The following is a 22,646-nucleotide window of genomic DNA, read 5'->3' as shown; positions in this document are numbered from 1 at the left end:
GAAAAGAAAACTCACGGAATTTTAGAAAAGTCTGAGAAAACTTTACAGAATTTTAGAAAAGTTTGAAAAATGTTCAGTGTGTATTTCATGAAGTTTGTAAAAAAGTTTGTTCATGAATTTGAAAAAATTGACAGCAAAAAGTTCATTCACTCGAAAAGAGTTCATGAATTTGGAAATAGTTCAGGGGCTAAAAAATTCATGAATTTGAAAAAAAAATGTTTGAAAATTTGAAAAAAGCACGAAATTCTTCACAAAATATAAAAAGGAGAAGAAAGAAATGTGGAAAATAAATCTAAAAAAGGAAAATAAACAAAAAAGAAGGAGGAAAGCCAAGGAAAAACCACTCCAGAAAAAACCGATTGGACTTTCAAGAAGGTTCGTAAAGCCAGTAGGAAAAAAACAGAAAAAAAAAGTAGGAAAAAAAGAGAGAGAAAAGGTTAAACGGGGCGAGTCCAAGGTCAATCGGGATGTGCGCCAGTTTGGATGCACAACTAAAAACTGGTGTTTATGGCGCGGAATAGTAGTTGGCCAAATAGGAACTCTCGTCTTTAAGACCTCCTCATCGGCGCCTCATGCGGGTGCCCCTTTGTCTCTGTTTAGCGAGACGTAGGGAAACCTCGGGTCAGGGGAGCGCCAGATAGGCCGGCCCCGTGAGCAGGAAGCCACAGCCTCGTTCGTTTTCATTTTTTTACTATCAAATATTCTAATAAATATTTTTTGAATAACATAATTTTTAATAGAACATTACCCAAGCATTTGAAAAGTATTAAATGTGTATAGAGAAAATATTTCTCATGTATAAGAAAAACATATACAAAAAATATACAATGTGTGTGCGAATAGTTGATCATGTATTTATAATTATGTTAATAAAGCATTTGCACAAAATGGTAAACAAGTTTTTGAAAAATGTTCCATGTGTATAGAAAAATATTGACAATGTATTCAAAAAGTCAAACTTGTATTTGAAATTTTTTTAATCCAGCATTTGAAATGGTTAAAATGTGTAAAGAAAAAAAGTGTTGACCATATATTTGAAAAATGTTAATCTTGTCTTTGATTTTTTAATCAAGCTTTTAAAAAATGTTTAAAATATGTATAGAAAAAATATTGACCATGTATTAAAAAATGTTAAACTTGTATTTAAAAATTATTCATTAAGCACTTGAATAATGTTATATGTGTATAGAATTATTTTGACTATGTATTAAAAAAATCAATCTTGTATCTGAAAAAATTAATCAAGCATTTAAAAATGTTATATGTGTATAGAAAAAATTCTTGACCATTTATTCAGAAAATGTTAATGTTGTATTTAAAAATGTTAAATTGTTTTCAGAAAAAAAATGTTGACCCCATATTAAAAAAATGGAGATCTTCTATTTGAAAAATGTTAAACTTGTATTAGAAAAATGTATTGGATATTCACCCAAAATGTGTATGGAAAAATACTGAAAACCAAGAGAAAACATAAAAACCAATGAAAAATAGAAAGAAACAAACAAAACCGAAGAAAATCGGTGAAAACCAAATAAACAGATGAAACACCTCAGAAACTAAGAACAACTGAAATCTGAAGAAACCCGGCAAAGTACATGAGGAAAACACGAAAAATTAACAAAAATAAAAAAGAAAACAAGAAAATTGGAGAAACTCAATGCAAAAAGGTAAACAAAGAACAAGAAAAACCAAAGGGAAGCGATAAAGAAACATTTTGTTCGAAGAAACAAACAAAGAAAAAAACACTCAATGAAAACCAAGAAACAGATGAAGAAAATTGATGAAAAAACAAACTAAACAAAAACCATGAAGAATCAAAGAAAATCGGTAAAACAGTGTAAAAATAAAGAAAAAAATCACAGAAACCGTAACAAAAACAAAAGAAAAATAAAAATAAAAAACGAAACGAAACCTAACCAAACCAGTGCAGGAGCGATCAATCCGAGCGAGCGAGCGAGGAGAATAAAATGAGCCGGGCCGATTCATATGCAAGAGCGAAATCCCTTCAGGCGAGAGCAACTATTGTCTCGCTTTAAACAAGACATAGCTCTCACGGCCTCATGCTTATGAAAATTTTGTTGTCGCACACGCGCGAGGATTGCGACTATACCTGGCCATTCCTCGGGCCAGGCCGGGCTAACCAAAACCCGACGCAAAAAACCCAGGCCCGAGCCCGACCTGCTCCGGTCGCCGGGCCTAAAAATCGGGCCCGAGCCTGACCATAACACTAAAAGCCCGTCGGGCCTCGGACCACGAGCCGGGCCTCTTCCTTAAATGGTGAAATCGACGGGCCCGGGCCTGGCCCGGCCCGGGCTTCGGCCTCAAAACCTAGGCCCAAGCCCGGCCCATGGACAAGGTCGGGCCGGGCCGGGTTGGGTCGGGCCGACCGGGCCGGGCTGCCCATGGCCAGGTATAATTGCGACCAATATAGTGCCTTCTCGCTGCTGCTAAAGGCCAGTTGTTCCGGTGAGCAACTAGTTAACGAGCACTCCTTCGGAAGCCTCGCAACGATTAGCGTCACTTGGCGCGTTCTCAGCCATTTGCCACGTGTCGCGCTATGGACGTTTCCTTCGGATTTTATTTTTTTATTTTTTTTGCACGCGTTTTTGGCATTTTAAACGGTTTTTTTGGCGGTTTTCGACGTTTTGGTTTTTCTCCGGTCTTTCTTAGCTTTTCGATCAATTTTTTTGAAAAATAAATTTTTTTGCACGAAAAAGACACATTTTCTTTTATTTTCCTTTCGTGAAAGTCATGGTTTTTTTTCCGCGAGAGGCACAGTTGTGCTTTAGCGAGAGTCACGGTCGTACCTTTCGGAAATGAAAAAAAACACGTTTTCTGTTTTTTTTTCTTTCGTGAGAGTCACGGTTTTGCTTCCGCGAGAGGCACGGTTGTGATTTTGCGAGAGTCACGGTCGTGCCTCTCGGAAAAGGGAAAAACAAAATGCATTTTCTATTTTTTTTTCTTTCGTGAGAGTCACGGTTTTGCTTCCGCGAGAGGCACGGTTGTGCTTTCGTGAAAGTCACGATCGTGCCTCTAGGAAAGGGAAAAACAAAACGCATTTTTTGTTTTTTTTCGTGAGAGTCACGGTTTTGCTTCCGCGAGAGGCACGGTTGTGCTTTCGCGAAAGTCACGGCCGTGCCTCTAGGATAGGAAAAAAATACGCGTTTTCTGTTTTTTTTCTTTCGCGAGAGTCACGGTTTTGCTTTCGCGAGAGGCACAACCTCGGAAACGAAAAAAAACACGTTTTTTGTTTTTTCCTTTCACGAGAGTCACGGTTTTGCTTTCACGAGAGGCACGGTTGTGATTTCGCGAGAGGCACGGGCGTGCCTCTTTCGGAAAGGGAAAAAACCGTGCTCCCGGTTCGGTTTTTTCTCCCGGTTTTTTTCGTTCGGTTTTTTTCGTGAAAAAAAGTTCGTCAAAACTTATCAACATGGATCTATTTTTGAAGATCTTGACGCGAGGATTCCAATGGTGAAAACGGTTTGAGATTTGGATGCACGGTTTAAGAGATAAAACGTTTTGAATAAACGGATCTACGAAAAAAGGAAAAACTCCCAGATTGCGACAAGTGGCGCGCTGCATGTGCGCCACTTGTCGCGACCTGGGAAAGTGGAGTGTTCTTTGCAACGAGTACTCCTTAATTAGTTATTTCGGTTGTTCCGATGGCTTCTAGAATAAACCAGAATAAGCTTTCCTCTACCTAACTTATTCTACTAGCCCAACCAATTTTTTTTAAGAAGTTTAGTAACTTTCCGATGGCTCATATTTTTAATTGGGCTTCTAGAATAAGCTAGCTAGGGTGCAACTTATTTTAGAAGCCCAAAATAACTGACCCTAAGGTTTTTCTGGAAAAAGTTGACACTTGGTTTTCTGTAAAAAAATCTTGAATTCAAAACATGTTTGTGGATTTAAAATACGTTCACATTCACAAATTTGGAAGAAGTTCATAAATTCAAAAAAGATTATGAAGTTAAAGAAAATAATTATGAATTTGAAATATTCATGTTTTCAAAAAGTATTTGTGAATTTTTAAACATTCCTGAATTTGGAATAAAATCACAGATTTGAAAATTGTAACACGTCGGCCAAACCCATCAGTTCTAGGACTTTGTGCCCGGGGTCTAGGCTGGTCCTACAAACCAACATTAGTCTTTCATATGCACCTTTTCCTTACTCGTGCGCACCTGGAAACAACTTCTGAGCCTGTTATCCATACTCAAATTGCTCCAAGCCGAGCATGCTTAACTTTAAGATTTCTCTCGGATGAGCTCCTAGAAAATAAGGTGCAAACCTCGTAATTCTCTTCCCTCCCCCCAACCTAAGCGGCTATGCCAAATTATCCCCTCCGGGCCTCATCGGTTAGCCCGTGGATTCGCTCCCCCCCCCCCTCTACCTGCCGCTTCAGCGGCCGTGGTGGGAGGGAAATCCTAGTGCTTCCACTCTGGTTAGTAACTTAGGTTAGGTTTTATTTTTTGTCCTCGCATACGCGGGATCGGGTGGATGGCGACGCTTCTTTTTTGAGTTTGTCTTCCGGGCGCCGGTACTTCTTGAGCTCGTCCGTCTGGTTGTAGTCGACGGTAGGTTCTTGTCGCCTTCTTAGGATGGTGAGGTTAGGGTTCCCGGTTATGTGCCGAGATTTGGTGTCACGTGCTTTAGATCTATGCAAGAGTTCAACGGCGACAACTGTGACTCCAGGGCACGGGTTCTTAGGGCACGTGCATGAGGACTTTCTGACTGTCATCGATAAGGTCAATCCGGGTCCGATAGAGCGGTGACAGCGGCTCGTCCCGACGGCAATAGTAACCGTTCAGCGGCCTAAAAAATCTAAACATAATTTTTGTTATGTTTAAGATGCTTTATACTTTCGGTGAAATTTTATAATTGATTCGATCCTTTGAAAACAAAAGGACATGCCTCGGAAAAAAAAGTACAGCCATCTACACTGAGACCGACGGGGTGGGCGGCAAACCACGAGTCGCTTTTCTGGGTCGTGCGGTGCCAAATGTTTCGCTTTCTCTTGGAACGACGCCCGTATCCGCTGCAGCGGCCGGTCCACGCCCACGAGATCGAGAGCGAGAGCAGAGAGGTCGGTGACCTTCCATTCTTCCGAGCCACCGGAAGCACACGGACGGAGACGGCTTCGCTCGCAGCGTCACCAACAGAGCGGCGTGCAGCCCAAAGAGGAAAAAAAAAGAAGCAGAGCGGCGTGATCGGACGGACGCGGTCCCGCGCTCCCCCGGCCCGACGGCTGCCAGGCCGCGAGCGACGTGGCGCCCGGGCTCCGCTCGTGTGTCAGACCAGACGTAGTACTTCCTTTCCTTGGAGGACTGTGCTGGACCACGGGACTCCACTCGGCGACTCCTGTTCTGTCTGCCAGGAGACGCGAGGCCGCAGCAGAGCAGGAGAAGACTTAAGTAAGAAGAGGCGGCGACGTCTCCGCCCTTCTCTCCCTCCTCCCGCCCCCCCGCCGCCGCCGCCCAACCGCCCGAAGTCAGTCAGGTACGCCCGGCACGGGCCCTCTCCTCTCTCTCTCCGTCCTCCAGGCCATGCAATTCGCGCCGCCCAGATCCGGGCACGCTTCCGCCGCCGCGGCACCGCCGCCCATCTCGCGGGACTCTGTTTTTTCGTTTCGCTCCGTGTAATCCCATCGGCGTGATCGCCGCAAGACGGGAGTTTTTTCCCACGGAGGCGGAAGGATTTCTCTAGGAATGAATCTCGGAGTGAGATGCAGGCATGCGGCATGCACGCACAAGCCCCGCTCTTGATCTCAATCCTTTTCCCTAGTTAATTCTTACCATTCTCATCTACGATGAGGAGGATCCTCCATCACTGCCCGGATTCCTTAACCCTCACGGTTCAGTGCCATCTTTTCGTTCGTGGCGTCTGAGATTGATGACCTCATGCCACTCCCGGCCGCCATTAAGCTCCACTAAACCCCTTTCCATATAGTATTATTTTACCTCCCTCTTGCACCACATGCCCGTAGGATCCCGTTCCAATTGCTTAGCTTCCGTATGGGATAAAGCTGGCGCTACTACGTCGCCGTTGAAGCTTGCAATTCAATATTAGCCACTGCTAAAAGATACTATTAGGTACTGTTTATTGTTTCTATATTCCCGATGCTGCGTTGGTAATCACACATTCAACCCCCTTTACCTCCCGGCCGTCCAATTTGCGCGGACGAATATATATCCCCGTCTGAAAAGCAGATGTCTTTGCCTCAGGCCTCAGAGCGTCGTCCCAATTGCCAGATCAAGATTGGTTGAAATTGCCACTTTTGTGTACACACACACTGTGACTCTGTGGTGTATCTTTTTGGTGTCCACTGTTTCCGGGTCTTGATGTTCGTTTACCTTATCTTCTCGTGTTAGTGGCTATGGTCCTTACAAGTGCAATCCTACCGCCGGGAAGATTTCTTACGCCTCCACTAGGCATATTCTTTATGTACTTATAAGCGGGCGAGATAGCGCCATTGCAAAGCGTACCTACAAATAACTGCGCCTTGTGTTGTGCTTGCAGCTCATCGGCTTCAGGGTGTCATCGGGAGAGAGTGAGTATGAGTGGCCCGAGGCAAGGCTCATCGCAGCCGCAGTTCATGACTAGTGTCGGGCAGAACAACAATCTCTCGAATGGACCGGGGACTCCTCTCATTGACAGCATAGATGTTGATCAGATTGTCATCCCCGAGGTATGCTACATGTGCTTGAAAGTTCTTGATTGGTTTTGAAGAAAGAAAGAAAATATATCACCATGGCATGCAGCTAATTTCAAGGGTTACCAGTTAGGCTTAGGCCCACTCTTTCCTCCTACAAGATTGTTCTTTCATGTGCATCTGATGTACTGACGTGTAAAGAATTTGCAGTTTCTTGACCTTATGTGCCAAATCAGTTTGTTTGCTGAATTTATTTCTGGACAGTTGATACAGATGAGGAAAACTAACCAACTACTGGTTGATTTGTGCTGTTGCAGAAAAATAGCTGGAAGAACTTATTTTCATACATAGGGCCCGGCTTTCTCGTCTCTATCGCGTATATCGATCCTGGCAATTGTAAGATTAGCTGGATTTGGTGTTCATTTTGTTCCGTCTATTCATTCGCTATCGCTTTCAGCTCATGAAAATAAATTTTGTCCATATTGCAGTTGAGACCGACCTACAGGCTGGAGCACAATACAAATATGAGGTGTGTCCTTTTTTCCTTTGTCTCTAGCATATTTTTGGGTACTGTCCATCCTATCTTTCCTTTAAAGTTGGGAACTCTATGGACTGTACTTCCTTCATCTGCCGTTCAGCTATCTGATGATTATATCTACCATTAAGCATGACCGTCTCGTTTTCTTGGCAGCTTCTTTGGATCATACTTATCGCGTCATGTGCTGCACTTGTAATTCAATCACTTGCAGCCAGCCTTGGGGTTGTGACTGGTCAGTATTACGAGACATGCAGCACTAGCACTTATCCTTGTTTCGTTGAGCGTATGTTGCTAATATTTTTTTAAACTTCCGCTGCATGACAGGGAAGCATCTTGCTGAGCACTGCAGGGATGAATATCCCAAGGTCACAAATTTCATCTTATGGATTCTTGCAGAACTGGCTGTAGTTGCGTGCGACATTCCTGAAGGTATTAAAACGTGCAAACGTTGCATTCTAACTGAACTACAGAGCTACCTGGATTCAGTAGTTCAGCCTTTTCGTCTTATTTGCAGATGATGTCATAGTACTATAAAGCAACTCCAAATTTAAAATAGCATTTTGTGATGGGGGAACTGTCAGTTAAAGTTGTAATTATATCTAACCAGCTTTGGTGGTTGCTTATTCGTTTCAGTAATTGGAACCGCTTTTGCTTTGAACATGCTCTTCAAAATTCCGATATGGTGTGGTGTTCTCATAACTGGGCTCAGCACTCTGATGCTCCTGTTCCTGCAACAATATGGGGTAAGAACATGTCCTGTTTATCTTCACCAGCAAGTATTTTTCTATGAGGTTTAGTTTTGATTCCAGACGTAATTTATTTTCTTGGAAGGGGCGATGTGTTTGTTTTCATTTGTTATATAACAAAACAAACCAGTATTTAAATGTGCTTTTCTAGCAGTTAGCATACATTAGCAGATCATCAGTATTGTATTAGTTCACCAGCACAAGCACTCTCTATATCTCTCTTGTTGCTCATGTTGCATATTGATTTGCTTTGTGCAGGTCCGTAAACTGGAATTTCTGATAGCATTTTTGGTATTCTTGATAGCAACTTGCTTCTTAGTTGAACTTGGGTATTCTAAACCAAATTCTTCAGAAGTTGTGCGAGGCCTTTTTGTTCCTGAAATTAAAGGAGATGGAGCTACAGGTCTTGCTATCTCACTACTTGGTGCTATGGTGATGCCGTAAGCTTCACATCCACCATGTTCCCTCAAATATTTCTATAATTTGTAACATCGGACCTTTTTCATGTTTTGATAAAAAAAATGCAGGCACAATCTTTTTCTCCACTCAGCATTGGTACTGTCAAGAAAAGTACCACGATCAGTTCATGGGATCAAAGTAATCTATCTTAACTTAACCTAATGAATATTATCTGATATTTGATGTATAACTGAGTTTTTCTATCTGTGTTAATATACTCTTAATTTGATACCTGATTGTGTACACCTAATTTGTTTACCCTTGCTGATGTGCTCTACTAAATTGAGACTAAACAATTTATGTGTTCCGACTTCTGAGCATATCTGCGTTACTAATTTCAGAAGTACAAGCATGAAGTTGACATACATATGTTTCCACTTTCTTGCAGGAGGCCTGTAGATTCTATATGATTGAAAGTGCATTTGCCCTCACAGTAGCATTTCTGATCAACATCTCTATCATATCTGTTAGTGGTGCAGTTTGCAGTGCAGATAATTTGAACCCTGAAGACCGGATGAATTGCAATGATCTAGATCTTAACAAAGCTTCATTCTTGTTAAAGGTTGGTCAGACACTTGTGGTGTTTGTATTGTTTTATTAGCTGGCGATGTAGACTATGTTGTTCATTTTGTGCTACATACTCCCTCCGTCTGGAATTACTTGTCACGGAAATGGATGTATCTAGATGTATTTTAGTTATAGATACATCCATTTTTATCCATTCCTGTGACAAGTTAATCAAGGCGGATGGAGTACTATGGTTTCGGCAGAAGTTCTCTGCTAATCAGCTGGACATTTGTTGAAAGACGTTGCTGTATACGTCATGTGCTAAGCTGGGCGTTTGCAAAGGTCTTACGCAAACCTCCGTATTTTTCTTATTTTGATAAATATGAAACGCTTTCTGATGAAAAAAGTTATCTCTTACTTTGAGGATTTGGCTTTTACTAATTTTTTGTTGAAGTGGTACTCATGCATTAAGGGCTCCCAAATAGACATTCCATATTGCAGTATACATTCTGATCCCATATCGCCTTTTGCCTATTGTTGTAGAATGTCCTCGGAAATTGGAGCTCAAAGGTGTTCGCTATTGCCTTATTGGCATCTGGCCAGAGTTCTACGATTACAGGAACTTATGCAGGACAATATGTCATGCAGGTTTTGTGTCACTTCTATTACTATTCTTCATTGTTAGCCATATGTTGCAATCTGCAAAGCTTATTGGCACACCATATCTTGTTCTAATTCATGAAGGCTCCGACCATGTTGTGCGATTGTTAACGACATTTAGTATCATATTTAGCTTTATGTAGGTTTGATGTTGAAAGTAATTATTAGAATAACAAAATTATGTTTTGAATGTATTCTCGTATTGATGTTCCATCTTTTCTTGTTTAAATAAATTGTGAATAAAATGAGCAGGAAAGTTCGAAAACATGGTGTATCTACCATTGATTGCAGGCTTAATCAAGCTAAACTAGATTGTAAAATGTGTAGAGATGGTAGTAAGCTTTGGGCAAAATATATGAATTGTCATCTAGTAGTGGTTGACCTTTACTCTTTTCTTACTCCAGGGGTTTCTGGATCTTCGGATGACGCCCTGGTTACGGAACCTTCTAACTAGGTCCCTGGCAATTGTGCCTAGTCTGATTGTGTCACTAATTGGCGGTTCCTCAGCAGCTGGGAAGTTGATTATCATTGCTTCGGTAATCACTGCAACTCTGTTCTTAACATCACATTGCTGATGATCTTTGCTTCGGTGCACTGCACATGCAGTCACACTGTTCATTTCCTAAGTCTACTTCTAACTAATCCCCTACTGCTGTATGCAGATGATTCTGTCATTTGAACTTCCTTTTGCTCTAGTACCACTCCTTAAATTCACCAGCAGCAAAACAAAGATGGGGCCACACACAAATTCAAGATTCGTAAGTCGTTCATCGCATAATTTGGATATACACAATGATGCTGCAGCAATCCAATTATACTCATATAATAGCGCGTCCAATTTCCATTCCGATGCAGATCTCCGTGCTCACATGGGCGATCGGCTCCTTCATCATGGTCATCAACATCTACTTCCTGATAACGAGCTTCGTCAGGCTGCTTCTTCACAGTGTACTATCCACCGTCTCCCAAGTGTTCTCCGGTATATTTGGGTTCCTCGGCATGCTGATATACATCGCCGCGATCCTCTACCTCGTCTTCAGGAAGAACAGGAAGTGTACCTTGCCATTGCTCGAGAGTGACGCGAAGCTTGGGGACGCAGGCCACACCGAGGGAGAAGGTTCTCTGGGTCATCTTCCGCGAGAGGATATCTCCAGCATGCAGCTTCCTCATCAGCGCCCTGCGTCTGATTTGGACTAGCCGAAGTAGCCGCAGTGAGGAAACTAGATATGTTTCTGATCATGGTGATGATGCAGTAGCTGCATAAGTGAAGAGTTAGGTGTCATCCGGTATTGATGTAGACAATCGAAGTGATTTTATAGTGGCCGAATTAAAATCGTTCTTACGGAAATGGATAGTTGGTATAGTTGCTAATAATTTTCGATAAAAAAGAAAGAACGAATTTCATCTTTGGGTCTGTCGGACACATCTAGATGTGACATAGTTATGTCACATCTAAGCTGATTTTCACTCTGTTTGTGGTCTATTTTTTTTTTGTTCTAGTTTTTTTTGTTTCTTGTTGATGCATTATATACTTGTGGGAGGTTAGATGTGACATCCTTAAAAAATATCTAGATGTGAATTAGACAAACTGTTCATCTTTTACTATAAGATGCAGCTCGCGACACGGTTTATCCAAGCTAACAGAAAGGATCCGATTATGTCACATCTAGATGTAAAATAATACCTCACATCTAACATGACGTCATCTACTTTGTGGCCCCTTCCTTACAACGATAGGTTCCTTCCTCCTGTTGACATGGTCGCTGGGCGCCGACACCAGGGCTGGTCGAGAAAAGGGTGGACTGGACATGCCCGGCTTCGTCGATCTAAATCGGGAAAGAGGGAGATAGACGAAAGGGGATCGACAACATCAAAGAGCACCGTCGTCGGGGAGGGAGGGAGGGAAGGAGGGCACCGCCGCCGAAGGCGAGAGAGAGAGAGAGAGAGAAGCGAGACAAACGGAGGCATCGGGTGGAGGGGACGACTTAGGTTTCGCCTTTCTTCGCGACGAAGCAAATGAGCCTTGCCAACATGGACTCAACTCCCTAGTCTTTCTTTAAAAAAAAACTCCCTTGTCTCGTAGCTTGCGGACGTGGACAATGCCATCGGTCGCTCCTTACGCGACGCGTAATGGGTTTGATTCCCCAGGTCTGGTTGTTTGCTTGTTTGTCACCCCTCCCCCTCCCCCCCCCCCCCTCTCAAAAAGGAAAAAAACGGCCTTGTGGACAAAAGCCTTAACGTGGGCCTTCTATTCCTGGACAAAGGCCTTACAGACACTTTACTTGTCAAACAAGCTTGGACGAGGAAAAGTGGACAAAAACCTAGACAGGGTTTAGGAGGGGAATATTGTAAGTTAGTTTTTTTTGTGTGTTTATGATTGATTTTTTTTAGTTTTTGTGTGTCTTACATGATGGCATTCTAACCATGTGTTTTCTTCAGTTGTTTCTCAACGTACCAAAATCTTGAAATGTCAAATCAATGCTCTAGCTGTCATCAACCTAAGGGATTTTGTCGTAGATCAGATAGGAGAAGAGAGCTTTCAAAGTATGATGGTTGAAGGTTTTGAAGAATTAATGATAATTGTTTAATACTATTTAGCTTTTTACAGCCCTTTTTTGCTTGTGTTTTTAATGCGCTTTTTTTATCTCAAAAAAAAATCATGATGTGGTGCTCTGCTTCTTAGAGAAACTTTGAATAGCCGTGTGTATCTTTTCATGGCAGCTCCGAGTGCTCATGGTCGAAGTTACGGCTTCTTTTATAGAGAAGCACAATGCAAAGACATACATCTGCGGCGCTTTTTGGAAAGCATTTTTTTTAAATCCAACATCGCTGGCATTCATTGATAATAGCAGGAAGTAATAAAAAACAACAAGATGATGAAGGTCCTAGGACCAAAAGATCCGAAGATCAAAAGAAAAAGAAAAAACAACAGCCCTAATAGCTGCAACACAATACTCCATACAATCCAACCTAGACAACGCAGCTCTGACACGAACGATGAACTACAAAGGAAACTAGGCAAGGTTGGCGTCACGGAGGATCACCGAACAAACCATCTGTCACGCGTCATCGTATACCACCGGCCCTCTACCGCGGCTTCGACTTCACAGGAATAGGCAGTCGAGGCACTCCCACGGACACGTCGGAGAAGAAGAGCCGACTACCATGACCAAGGCCACGCCTTCGACATTGCTCACCGCCGTCATTGTTGCCACAGAAGTCACCGTGCACGTCCAGTCGTAGGAAGCACCAAAGGGATCAAAGTCTTCAAGACGGCGCCCTAAAGAGGGGAACGACGTTGAAGACGACGCCACCGCCCGACCCTGCAGCAGGATCTGGGTTTTCACCCGAAGGACTTGATCCGAGAGTAATGGCTTGGAGATCCCCGACGACGCCTCCAAGGAGGATAGCGACGCCCACGGGCGCCGTCGTCGCCGGCCGGTCAGCACCGGCCAGGCTTTCACCCGGAGCAGCCACTCTCCCGCGCAGTAGGCCGAGGTTGACCCGTACCTCCATTGGACCGCGCACCCCCACACAGCGAGCACGCCATTGCTGTGCAGGGCCACCAGCTAGCCTCCCCAACGACAGGCCTGCAGAGACCAAATCGGGTCCTGCATCCCGTATCCGACCGCGGCCAGAGCCTCCTTGCTCCAACAAGCGGTAGCCGGTCACCACCAGCAGTGCCCCTCCAGGGCCGCCAGCCATGGACAACCTGGCAGATCCAGGCCACCCGACACTTGGCTGCCCCCTCGCACCCTCGACGCGCCCGCAGCATCTCCTTGCGTGGCCACGCCCGCCGCAACCCTTGTGTGTCGTTCCTCTCCTTCCAGCACCAGATCCCGCGCACCTGAGCCCGGATCCGCAGCCTCCCCCGTCACAGCCATGCGGAGCCTCCGGGACGTCCTCCTCAACGCGCTAGATCCGTGCGCAGGCCCAACCACGCCGGCGCCCACGCAGTCACGCAGGCCCACCGCTTCACGGGAGCGAGCAGCCTCGCGCCGCCCGACACGCGCTCACCACCACGCCCGCCCGCCCCTGCAGCATGGCTCCTCCCCTCCGTCGCGTGCAGGCCAGATCCGCGCGCGCCCCGCGCGAGCAGCCGCACCACATCCTTCTTCCGTCGCGCAGGCCGACGACCGCGCCGCCCGTGCGCCCGACTGGCGCGCCGGCCCGCCTCCCGCACAGCCGCCGCAGCCAGCCACTCACCGTGAACTGCCGCCGCAGCAAACCTCCCTCCACGCGCCACCCCGGGCCGCCGTGTCGCGCACGCGAGCCGCCGCGCTGCCATGGCCCCGCCCTATGCCGTCCTTGGCAGCCTCCTCGCCAAATTTGCAGATGAGGGAGATGAGAGGGCCCCGCCGCCACCTTCACCGGAGCCGACGCGGCCTTTGCCGGCCGCTCCTTCGGTGGCGGTGAGCCAAGGGGAGGGTGGAAAGGGGGGGAGGGGGTGGCGGTGCCGATCTAGGGTTTCCCCCGTGTCGCCAGGGAGGGCGACGCGGGGGACGAGGCTAGTACTTCATTTGGTTAGTTCACTTTGGAAAGCACATAGTATAGAGCTAGGTGATATTGTTCATTTTGATCCGGTTGCTTGAGGTAACTTATTTAACTTTGAGGTGTTTGATGAAGGGGGGATCAAAAGATGGATGATTACAGTCCTGGTATAACTTTTGTCTTCATTTTTCCTTCATTTTATTATTTTTTATTGTTTATGTAGAATATTTTTTTGAAAACATTCATGTTTTTCTCCTTTTCCTTCTCTCACAGGCATGTTTATTATTATTATTATTTTATTGTTTATATAGAATACTTTTCTTTTTTGTATTTTAAATTTTTAGTTGGATCTTCAAATTTAGTTGAAAATTTTGGTCTTTTGGATGAAATGAAAACTTTAATCGCTGAATTTCAGTGAAATTCGATGATTTCGGCAAAAGCTGAAATATTTCTGAAACTGAAATTTCCTTGGGCACGCCACGGCAGGTCGCACTGCCCGTTTGTGATACGAGAATTGCTTCAATTATTCGTGAACTGAAAGCCGTTCAACGTCAAAAACATCAATTCTTCATGAACTAGCAAAATAATCATGCCATTATATCTCATTTTCGAATTGAAGCCATTCATCTGGACTTTAATTTCTCGTCTTTATTCAATTAATGTTATGATCCAAATCTGAAATTGCCTAAATCTCAATAGGACACGGCGACCTTCAGCTCGAACTCCTCCCCGACGACCAGCGACAGCCCGCCGATGTGGGCGACGCCGCCGAGTCCTCCTGCGTTCTGGTACCGTGTGCCGGCTGGCGAGCTCGGCTCCACCTCCGCGCCGTTGACGTGGACGGTGAGCTTCTTCGGCGCCGCCGGCGACCGGTGGCCCATGAGCACCACCTTGCTGATCACCAGCGTCCTGGTCTGTGCGTACGAGTTGTGCACCACCTCCGACCTCACTTTGATGGACCCGTCGCTCCCCGTTGCGCAGCTGAACCTTACCAGGCTCCAATCGCTTCTGCCGCCCATCTCCGGCGACTCGCCGTCGTCCAGGAAAAGGTCCCCGCTGGCCGTGCCGTCCTCAGCGAGCGCGACCAGGAGGTGGAACGCGGTCCGGCGCGCGCGCGAGGTCGTCAGCGCGCTCTGCTGCAGCGGCAGGATGGTTCCGCCGGCCACGTGCACGTTCACCGTGTCGGCCGGCGCCGGGAGCGTGACGTGCTCGCCGGTCTTCGTTGCGACGGTGAGGGAGTGGTCGTAGAGGCTGAACCACCGGCCCGCGGGGAAGTAGGCGTCGACGGTGGTGGCGCCCGGCTCGAGCACCGGCGAGACGAGCACGCCGCGGCCGAGCAGGAACTGCCTGTCCACGCCGTACGTGGCGACGTCGTGCGGGTAGGAGAAGAAGAGCGGCCGCGCGATGGGCGCCCCCGTCGTGTGCGCCTCGTACATGAGCGTGTAGAAGTAAGGCAGCAGCTGGTACCGGAGCCCGAGCGCCTTCCTCGCCGACGCCGCCACCGACGGCCACAGGTACAGCTCTCGCCGGACGGTGAAGATCGCCGAGTGGTCCCTCGAGAACGGGTAGAAGGCGCCGAGCTGGATCCACCGGCCGCAGAGCTCCTCTGTCGTGTCGCCGTTGAAGCCGCAGATGTCGGCGCCGATCATGGGCATGCCGAACAGGCCGAAGCTGAGCATGGTGTTGATGGAGTAGCGGAGGTCGCCCCACGTGGCGGCGTTGTCGCCAGTCCAGTGCGCCGTGTACCGGCCGGAGCCGACGAAGGTGGACCTGCTGAGCACGAAGGGGCGGCGGCCGGTGTCCCTCAGCAGCGCGCGGTGCGTGGCGCGGGCCTCGAGGAGGCCGAAGAGGTTGTGCGCGTCGTACTCGGTGACGCCGCCGTAGTGCACGGCGGAGGCCGGCACCGTCTTGTTATTGATGGGGCGGTGCGTGCCGTTGTTGTTGATCCGGTAGGGCGGGTCGTCGAGCGCGTTCATCGGCTCCGGGTTGTAGAAGTTGGAGATCTCGTTCATGTCGATCCACAGCCCGTCGACGGGGATGGTCCGGCGGAAGAGGGAGATCTCCCGCGCCCAGAACTCGGCGGCGCGCGGGTGCATGAAGTCCGGGAAGTAGACGTCGCCGGGCCACACGTTGCCGAGGAAGTTGGTGCCGTTCCGCTTCAGGAAGATGTCCTGCTGCATCCCGCGGACGAACGTCCCGTACGTCGCGTCGATGCGGATCCCTGTCATCATCGGTAAATACATCAGCGACGGTGCCACCATTTTGAGAGCTCCATTTTGCTGCTACGTTTGATCGGTCGACTCGATCGTGTCGCGTGTATGTATGGACCTGGGTCTAGGATGAGGACGTATTTCTGGGCGTTGCGGTGAAGCCGGTCGACGAACGGCCGGAGCTCGGCGGCGGTGAAGTTCACGTGGTCCAGGGTGAAGTCCTTGAAGCCGTCCATGTAGTCGATGTCCGTCCACATCACCTCCAGCGGGATCCTGGCCTTGGCGTAGCCGGCCACCACGCGCTCCAGGTCAGACACGTTCAGGTACCCGTACCGGCACTGGTGGAACCCTGCAACCAACCAAACACATTCAGATGCATGAAGATACAGAGCGCATAGTTTGCAGAGTACAAGCAGATGTTGCGGCGTACCGAAGGACCAATAGGGCATGGGGGCAGGGCGGCCGATGAGCTGGGTGTACTGGTCGACGACGGCGAGCGGGGAGGGGCCGGCGAAGAAGTAGAAGTCGAGGACGCCGCCGATGACCTTGTAGGTGACGTAGGACCCGCCGTAGAGCACGTCCATGCCGTTGCTGCTGAGCAGGAGCACGCCGTGGGCGGCCCCCGGCGGCCGCACGTCCATGTAGAAGGGGTGCGCGCCGTAGAGGTTGACGTCCACGTGGGCCGCACCGATGTCGGCGTTCCAGAGCGTGAAGGTGTCGTTGTGCCGCAGCCGGAACGAGCCCTTCGTCTGCTCGCCCAGCCCGTACAGCGACGCCCGGCCCGCCGGCAGCGCCGACGTCACCTCCAGGTACTTGTCCCGGAAGACGAGGCCGGGGGCGGTGTCGAAGAGCACGTCGCCGGTGGAGCGGCGGGACACGGTGAAGCGGAACGGGGAGGCGTGGACGGTGAGGACGAGGTCGGAGCCCGCGGCGGACAGGACGCGGCTGCCCTGGAGCGGCGTCGAGGAGGCGGGCGGCGCGTTGTGGAGGTCGTCCTCCGGCGCCGGGCGCGGGATGATGTCCTGCGGCACCTCCCATCGCGGGCGGTCGCCGTCGGTGATGCGCACGCGCAGCCGGCTGTCCGTCTCGAGGCTGCCACCGGCATCACAAATAAAATGGTGAGAAAATGTACAAGTAAGATGATTACAAGTGGAATATCACAGTGGTCGCATGGCCTAATGGATAAGGCGCTCGCCTCCGGAGCGGGAGATTCTGGGTTCGAGTCCCAGTGTGATCGGTCACTGTAACTTTTTTGCCCTCCTTTATATGCGGCATAATGAACTCGAAGCAATCACAAAATGAATTGGCACATTTTTCTGAAGGATCGACTCAATCATGATCGAAGCTGAGGCTCATCAAAGTCACCATACTCCTAACTAACAGACTGTCTACGCACGGGTGGATCGGTATCATACTGAGTTTACTGACATAACACTTGCCTTGCAGTGAGGCAGAGCCTTTGGGCACCAGCCCCGAGCGCCGCGTCCGCCGGCGTCTCGCCGGCAAGCACAAGCTCCAGCCGCGCCGACAGAGCGCTCCCCGACTGGGTCAGCGACACGACGTCGTACCCGCCGCTGCCGTCATCGCCACACGAGACGGCGAGGGGGAGGAAGACGAGGAGGAGGAGGAGGATCATGAGGGGCGGAGAACAATCAGCTGGCGCGGACGGCGTCGCCATCGGAGCACCCGCAGCCGCAGGAAAGGGAGGAGGCCGGCCGCGCCAGCTAACAGTGAGTGCAAGACAGATCGGGCTTTGCGAATAAGTAGGCAGTGGCGATCGACCAGCCAATCAATCAGTCGGGAGTCGGGACAGGGAGTGATCGATCGATAGCGATTTTGTCGGTCAGAAAAATATAAATCCTTGGTTTCTTCAGAGGAAGGATACGCGCCACGGCTGAACTGACACGGCACGGCGCTTTGGACCAGTTTATTAGCAGATCCCGAAGATGATACACGATGTGCTTCTTTTAATATTACTTCCTGAACTAATAATTAGTAGAGCCCGATCCAAATATTGGATCGAATGGAAAAGAAATGTTAGACGAATATTGGAGCTGCTAACTTGCTGCAGTCGCATACGAAATACTATTAATTACTGGCTGTACCGACTGAGATGTTGATCAGACGAAAAAGAGCAATCCACGCACAAATCTGAATAACAAGGTCTGGCCAGATCGAAGATAGCGCCAATAATTCTGATCGGTTTTGGAAAAGAAGTGGAGGAAAATCTGCTTCTATGAATGGATTCCTGACAAGATCATATGCGTGCAAGCTGTTGGCCACAGTGGTTTCAGCATCGTATCGTGTCAAGAGCTAAAGGATCGGGATACTATTGTGTGCCTTTGCGTTTTTGTTGGATCTATATTATACTACTAGTACTACCGTAGTAGTATTTTTTCCTGCCAGTAGCTGGTGGTGAGTTTTGTGGACACAAATGATGTTCATTACATGATCTGAATTGTATTTTTTTTGTAAGCATGTACAGTAGCTTCACTTTTATTCGGTTGTATCACTGTTTGTAGTCTTTGTGAGCTTTATTAATTGAAAGCAGGACGCTTCTTGCGCGTTTTATCTAAAATGAAGTTCAGATGGGGCTACATTGTTTGAAGCTACCGCTGAAAATTTCACTCTCCTTTAATTCGATGGAAAGAAAGAAAAAATTGCAACTTTGTTTACTAAAAAGGAAAATTTTGCACTTTCGTATAAGAATGCAATTGGTGCAAGAGCAAGTTGCGCTTCTCATTGGACATTTTCATTTTATATATCAAATGAGTTTTAGGAAAATCACAGTCAACGTCGACAAAAATGGTCCAAAAATGTCGTTGAATTGGTACACATAAACAAAATTAGAATTGTTCTAGTAAGGAAGGATGTGTAGGGTAACCATGCAAAGCTTACGCTTCAATCTCAACGTCTCTGTAGGTTTCTCTCATAAGATTAACAAAAAATACTAAGAAGATTCAGATTATTTTTCTTTGTACAATATATGAAAGTAGAAGTTGAAGTATGTGTAATCTAGATGATTCGGGATTTGAGGGTGCAATCATATATACCTAAATAGTTGATCCTCACAACTTTTTTTTTGACATGCACATATGCCACCCACCACACACGTCATCTCATTAATTACTATTTTCTTCTATTTATTCAGTTGTTCGCTACATCCCCACTATTTATTTTTTCTACCTTGAGAACCGAGCGCCGCACAAGTGGCTAGTAGGCTAGCCATAGTGGGGTAACTTAGATAGTAACTTAATACATCCCTAGATAATTTTGCCTATGTGGCACGTATTTAATGAGGAAAGAGTTGCTTGTGGTAACATAATATGTTACTGTAACATAGCGCTTCCCGAGGCAAAATGAGTATATGAGCTAATAAATGAAGCCATCTATAACATTACTACTCCCTCCGTTTTTATTTACTCTGCATATTAGAGTTGATTAAAGTCAAACTTCACAAAGTTTGACCAAGTTTATAGAAAAAAATATAGACATTTATGTAATAAATCTATACGATGTGAAAGTACATTTAATAATAAATCTAATGTTATTGATTTGTTATTGTATATCTTAATATTTTTGTATATAAACTTGGTCAAAGTTTGTAAAGCTTGACTTTGACTAAAGCTAATATGCGAACTAAATAAAAACGGAGGGAGTACTATGTTACTTTGCACTATAAAGGTAGTAATTAAGTTACTCCCCACTATGACCAGCCGTAGAACGGGTGTGCTCGCGGCCCACCAACGTTCGAGTCATGGACTCGGCGCTGTGTGCCTCAGGTGACCCTTTTATATAAAAATAAACCACCAAGGACTAGTCCTGTCCGGTCTCATTTTTTCCTCCTACCCATGCAACTCATCAACATGCCATCTCATCATAGTTTATTTCCACAAATTTGTCCCTATTTTATCTACCCATGTAATTCATCCAAATCAATGAGTCATGAAAGTTTGCCACGTCATCAACATACCATGTCATCGTAGCCAGTCCTCACAATTTATAACTATCTTTTCTATTTATGCAACCCATCCACGTCAATAATCATGCATGTCTATCACGTCATCAACACATCATCTCATCATAGTTAATCCTTGTAATTTATACACATCATCATTCTATCAATTCTAGCATTTGCTCATGCGGCAGCGTGCGGATTATCTTTTACTCCCTCCGTCTCATAATATAAGACGTTTTTACAAGCTGTTAGCTTGCAAAAACATCTTATATTATGAGACGGAGAGAGCAGTATAAAAGGTCCGGAGTCGAGAGATGAAATGTAGACTCCGAAAAGTGTCAAGGGGTTGAAAAGTGGGCATCTCATGCTTAAAATGAAGGGTATGGATAGGTCTCAGTCGACTGACATTTAACTAAGTCTCAGTCAAATGACATAGAATGTAAGAGAAAAAAAAAAGAAATTGCATATATCATAATGTAAGTTCTTACGGATATAGAATTGACTGAGACTTAACGGAAAGGTCTAGAGTCATCCACATCATCAGTCTATCAATTGTACCATTTGCTCCCACGGCAAGGTGTGGATTATCTTCTAGTTTAAAAGGTCTAGAGTCAAGTGGTGAAATGTAGACTCCAAAAAGTGTCAAGGGGTTGAAAAGTGGGCATCACATCCCTAGGAATGAAGGCATATAACTTACGGTACCGGACAGAGCTACTTGCAATATTGTTTTTTTTTTTTGGAAAGAAGCCGGTGCATGACAAAGCAGACAGTGTGCACTCTGGAACTATACGGACCATGCATGCATATATCTCCGATAATGTTAGTTTTGTGACCACCTTATCTGCACCACCTTTATTTTGCTGGCTTTCCTTTGGACGGCGAGGGTTGTGCGAGCATGCATGCATGGGCCAAAAGATGGCGACGGTACGTGTACGTAACGTACGTGACATATCATCTACTCCTACTACGGTGTAGCTGCCTTTTGCCTTGTGGCCGGCCGTTCGTTGATACCGATGGATGATACGGGTGTGTGCGTGACATCTCATCTACCAGCGTAGCTGATTGCTCTCTGATAGATGCCGGCGCGTGCGGTGCGGTTCGAGCGGAGCACAAGTCTTTGGATTGTCTTTGTTGTATTGTAGCTTAGCCCTAGGTCTGGACCAGAAGCATTAGATTTCTAGCGCAGAGAATCAACTCTGTAGACTTGGGCTAAGAAAGTGGTCACGCTCGTCGCTCGATCGTGAGTAATCCGACACGCGGACTGGACACGAATCAGTACGTACTACGAATTAGATTAGACTCTCCCCACTACACGAGGTCCACACAACGCTTGTCTGGTGCAGAAAAAAAGTACTCCAGCATGCGTTGAACCTTTATGTCTGAATGAACGTACCTGGCGTACACGGCGAGCCTCTGCACGTCGCCGGTGGACGACACGCCGCCGGTGGCGGCCGCGGCCTCGGCCTCGGCGCGCAGCCGCCTCCCTCCGTCGTCCACCGCGACGCGGGCGACACGGTACCCGCCGGCGGCGAGCTGCTCCTCCTCCTTGGACGAGCACAAGCGCGACGCAAACAGGCAGAGACACAGGCAGAGGAGCAGCAGCGACCGCGTCGCCATCGGGTCCCGTTGGTGTGAGTGTGTGTGCCGGCCTTGCGCTTGTCGCTGTGTCCATCGGCGAGCGACGGCACCTGTACTTATAGAATCCTCGGCCGTCCAAATGGACCAATCGCGGCCGCTTTGGGTGGCCGTTGGTATCACGGCATGGCATGGGGGAGACGCGAGAGATCAAGGAATCCGGCCGTTGCCGGGCACCGCCCAGGGTAGAACGGTATGGCGCGGTACCGGTCTTCCTTCCAGAGCCCTCGGCGGCGGCTGCGATTCGATGCATCGGGGCCGGTGCCGGCGATAAGATCCAGTGGGCGGTTCCTTGCCGCAACGGTGGCGCGCGGGGCGTGTGGTCTACGGGCGAGCACGTCGTGCGCAGACTCCCGCTGACCGGCCCGCCCGCCCCCTCCTCACCGTGTGCGTTTCTTAATTTCAATTCAATCAATCGTCTGTGTAAGATATGCTAGGCTGGCGCGTATTTCGAGCATACACGGCAGCGTGGATTTTTCTAAACGGAATTGCTAACTCACATCTAGATGAAATTTAAAGATGTCACATCTTAGTCTCTGGCCATTGGATCTGTTTGTTGTAATCTCGTGCAAAAATCTCGATCTTTTGTTTGCCTCGTCGCTGTCGCTCGTTGCACCCCGTCTTTTTTTTCCGGCCCATTCTTGTTTGTTGGCCTGTTATGGTCGTTACGCCAGGGAGGGGCGGGCCACTCTTTTTGTTTCGTTGAAAAAAAAAACTGCATGGTGTGCATGTTCACGTCATATAGCTGGACCATTTTTTTTCTTTCGAGCTTCATTTTCTTGTCTATTTT

At 47.3% G+C, this 22,646-nt stretch overlaps 2 protein-coding genes and 1 non-coding gene across 6 annotated transcripts; 2 read left to right on the top strand and 1 right to left on the bottom strand.

Moving 5' to 3' along the window:
* Positions 1-4,987: 4,987 nt before the first annotated feature.
* On the top strand, positions 4,988-10,968 carry LOC123149091 (metal transporter Nramp3). Of its 3 annotated transcripts, XM_044568626.1 has the most exons (15): positions 4,988-5,499; positions 6,520-6,688; positions 6,970-7,048; positions 7,141-7,181; positions 7,344-7,422; positions 7,515-7,619; positions 7,824-7,933; positions 8,195-8,376; positions 8,464-8,533; positions 8,784-8,957; positions 9,446-9,550; positions 9,967-10,098; positions 10,225-10,320; positions 10,418-10,510; positions 10,603-10,968. In XM_044568626.1, the coding sequence occupies exons 1-15, from the start codon at positions 5,003-5,005 to the stop codon at positions 10,639-10,641; spliced, it is 1,971 nt and encodes a 656-aa protein (XP_044424561.1). In that variant the 5' UTR covers positions 4,988-5,002; the 3' UTR covers positions 10,642-10,968. The 3 variants fall into 3 exon arrangements, with proteins under 3 accessions (XP_044424561.1, XP_044424560.1, XP_044424562.1); XM_044568625.1 differs by having other exon boundaries at positions 10,418-10,968; XM_044568627.1 differs by lacking the exon at positions 4,988-5,499 and adding an exon at positions 5,699-6,092 and having other exon boundaries at positions 10,418-10,968.
* Positions 10,969-14,629: 3,661 nt separating this feature from the next.
* Positions 14,630-21,881, bottom strand: LOC123149090 (alpha-glucosidase). 2 transcript variants are annotated; one of them, XM_044568624.1, is made up of 4 exons: positions 21,615-21,881; positions 16,694-17,355; positions 16,382-16,612; positions 14,630-16,274 (listed from the first exon to the last, which is right to left on the bottom strand). In XM_044568624.1, the coding sequence occupies exons 1-4, from the start codon at positions 21,836-21,838 to the stop codon at positions 14,746-14,748; spliced, it is 2,646 nt and encodes an 881-aa protein (XP_044424559.1). In that variant the 5' UTR covers positions 21,839-21,881; the 3' UTR covers positions 14,630-14,745. The 2 variants fall into 2 exon arrangements, with proteins under 2 accessions (XP_044424559.1, XP_044424558.1); XM_044568623.1 differs by lacking the exon at positions 21,615-21,881 and adding an exon at positions 17,703-18,005.
* On the top strand, positions 17,428-17,500 carry TRNAR-CCG (transfer RNA arginine (anticodon CCG)). The gene has a single exon. It is a non-coding gene; the product is annotated as a tRNA-Arg (tRNA).
* Positions 21,882-22,646: the final 765 nt, after the last annotated feature.

This window comes from Triticum aestivum, chromosome 7A (assembly GCF_018294505.1).
Source record: "Triticum aestivum cultivar Chinese Spring chromosome 7A, IWGSC CS RefSeq v2.1, whole genome shotgun sequence".
Taxonomy (NCBI): Eukaryota; Viridiplantae; Streptophyta; class Magnoliopsida; order Poales; family Poaceae; genus Triticum; species Triticum aestivum.
The sequence above is the reverse complement of the archived record's forward strand: the minus strand, read 5'-3'. Positions and strand labels throughout refer to the sequence as shown.

What these genes read in the sequence shown, in the direction of transcription:
- LOC123149090 (XM_044568623.1), bottom strand. Translation starts at nt 17,941, where the DNA reads ATGGCGACGCCGTCCGCGCCAGCTGATTGTTCTCCGCCCCTCATGATC. An exon ending in AGGCTCTGCCTCACTGCAAG is followed by an intron (nt 17,356 to 17,702) that starts GCAAGTGTTATG and finishes TGCCGGTGGCAG; the next exon opens with CCTCGAGACGGACAGCCGGC. An exon ending in CATGCCCTATTGGTCCTTCG is followed by an intron (nt 16,613 to 16,693) that starts GTACGCCGCAAC and finishes GGTTGGTTGCAG; the next exon opens with GGTTCCACCAGTGCCGGTAC.
- LOC123149091 (XM_044568625.1), top strand. Translation starts at nt 5,003, where the DNA reads ATGTTTCGCTTTCTCTTGGAACGACGCCCGTATCCGCTGCAGCGGCCG. An exon ending in ATCAGATTGTCATCCCCGAG is followed by an intron (nt 6,689 to 6,969) that starts GTATGCTACATG and finishes GTGCTGTTGCAG; the next exon opens with AAAAATAGCTGGAAGAACTT. An exon ending in CAGGACAATATGTCATGCAG is followed by an intron (nt 9,551 to 9,966) that starts GTTTTGTGTCAC and finishes TTCTTACTCCAG; the next exon opens with GGGTTTCTGGATCTTCGGAT.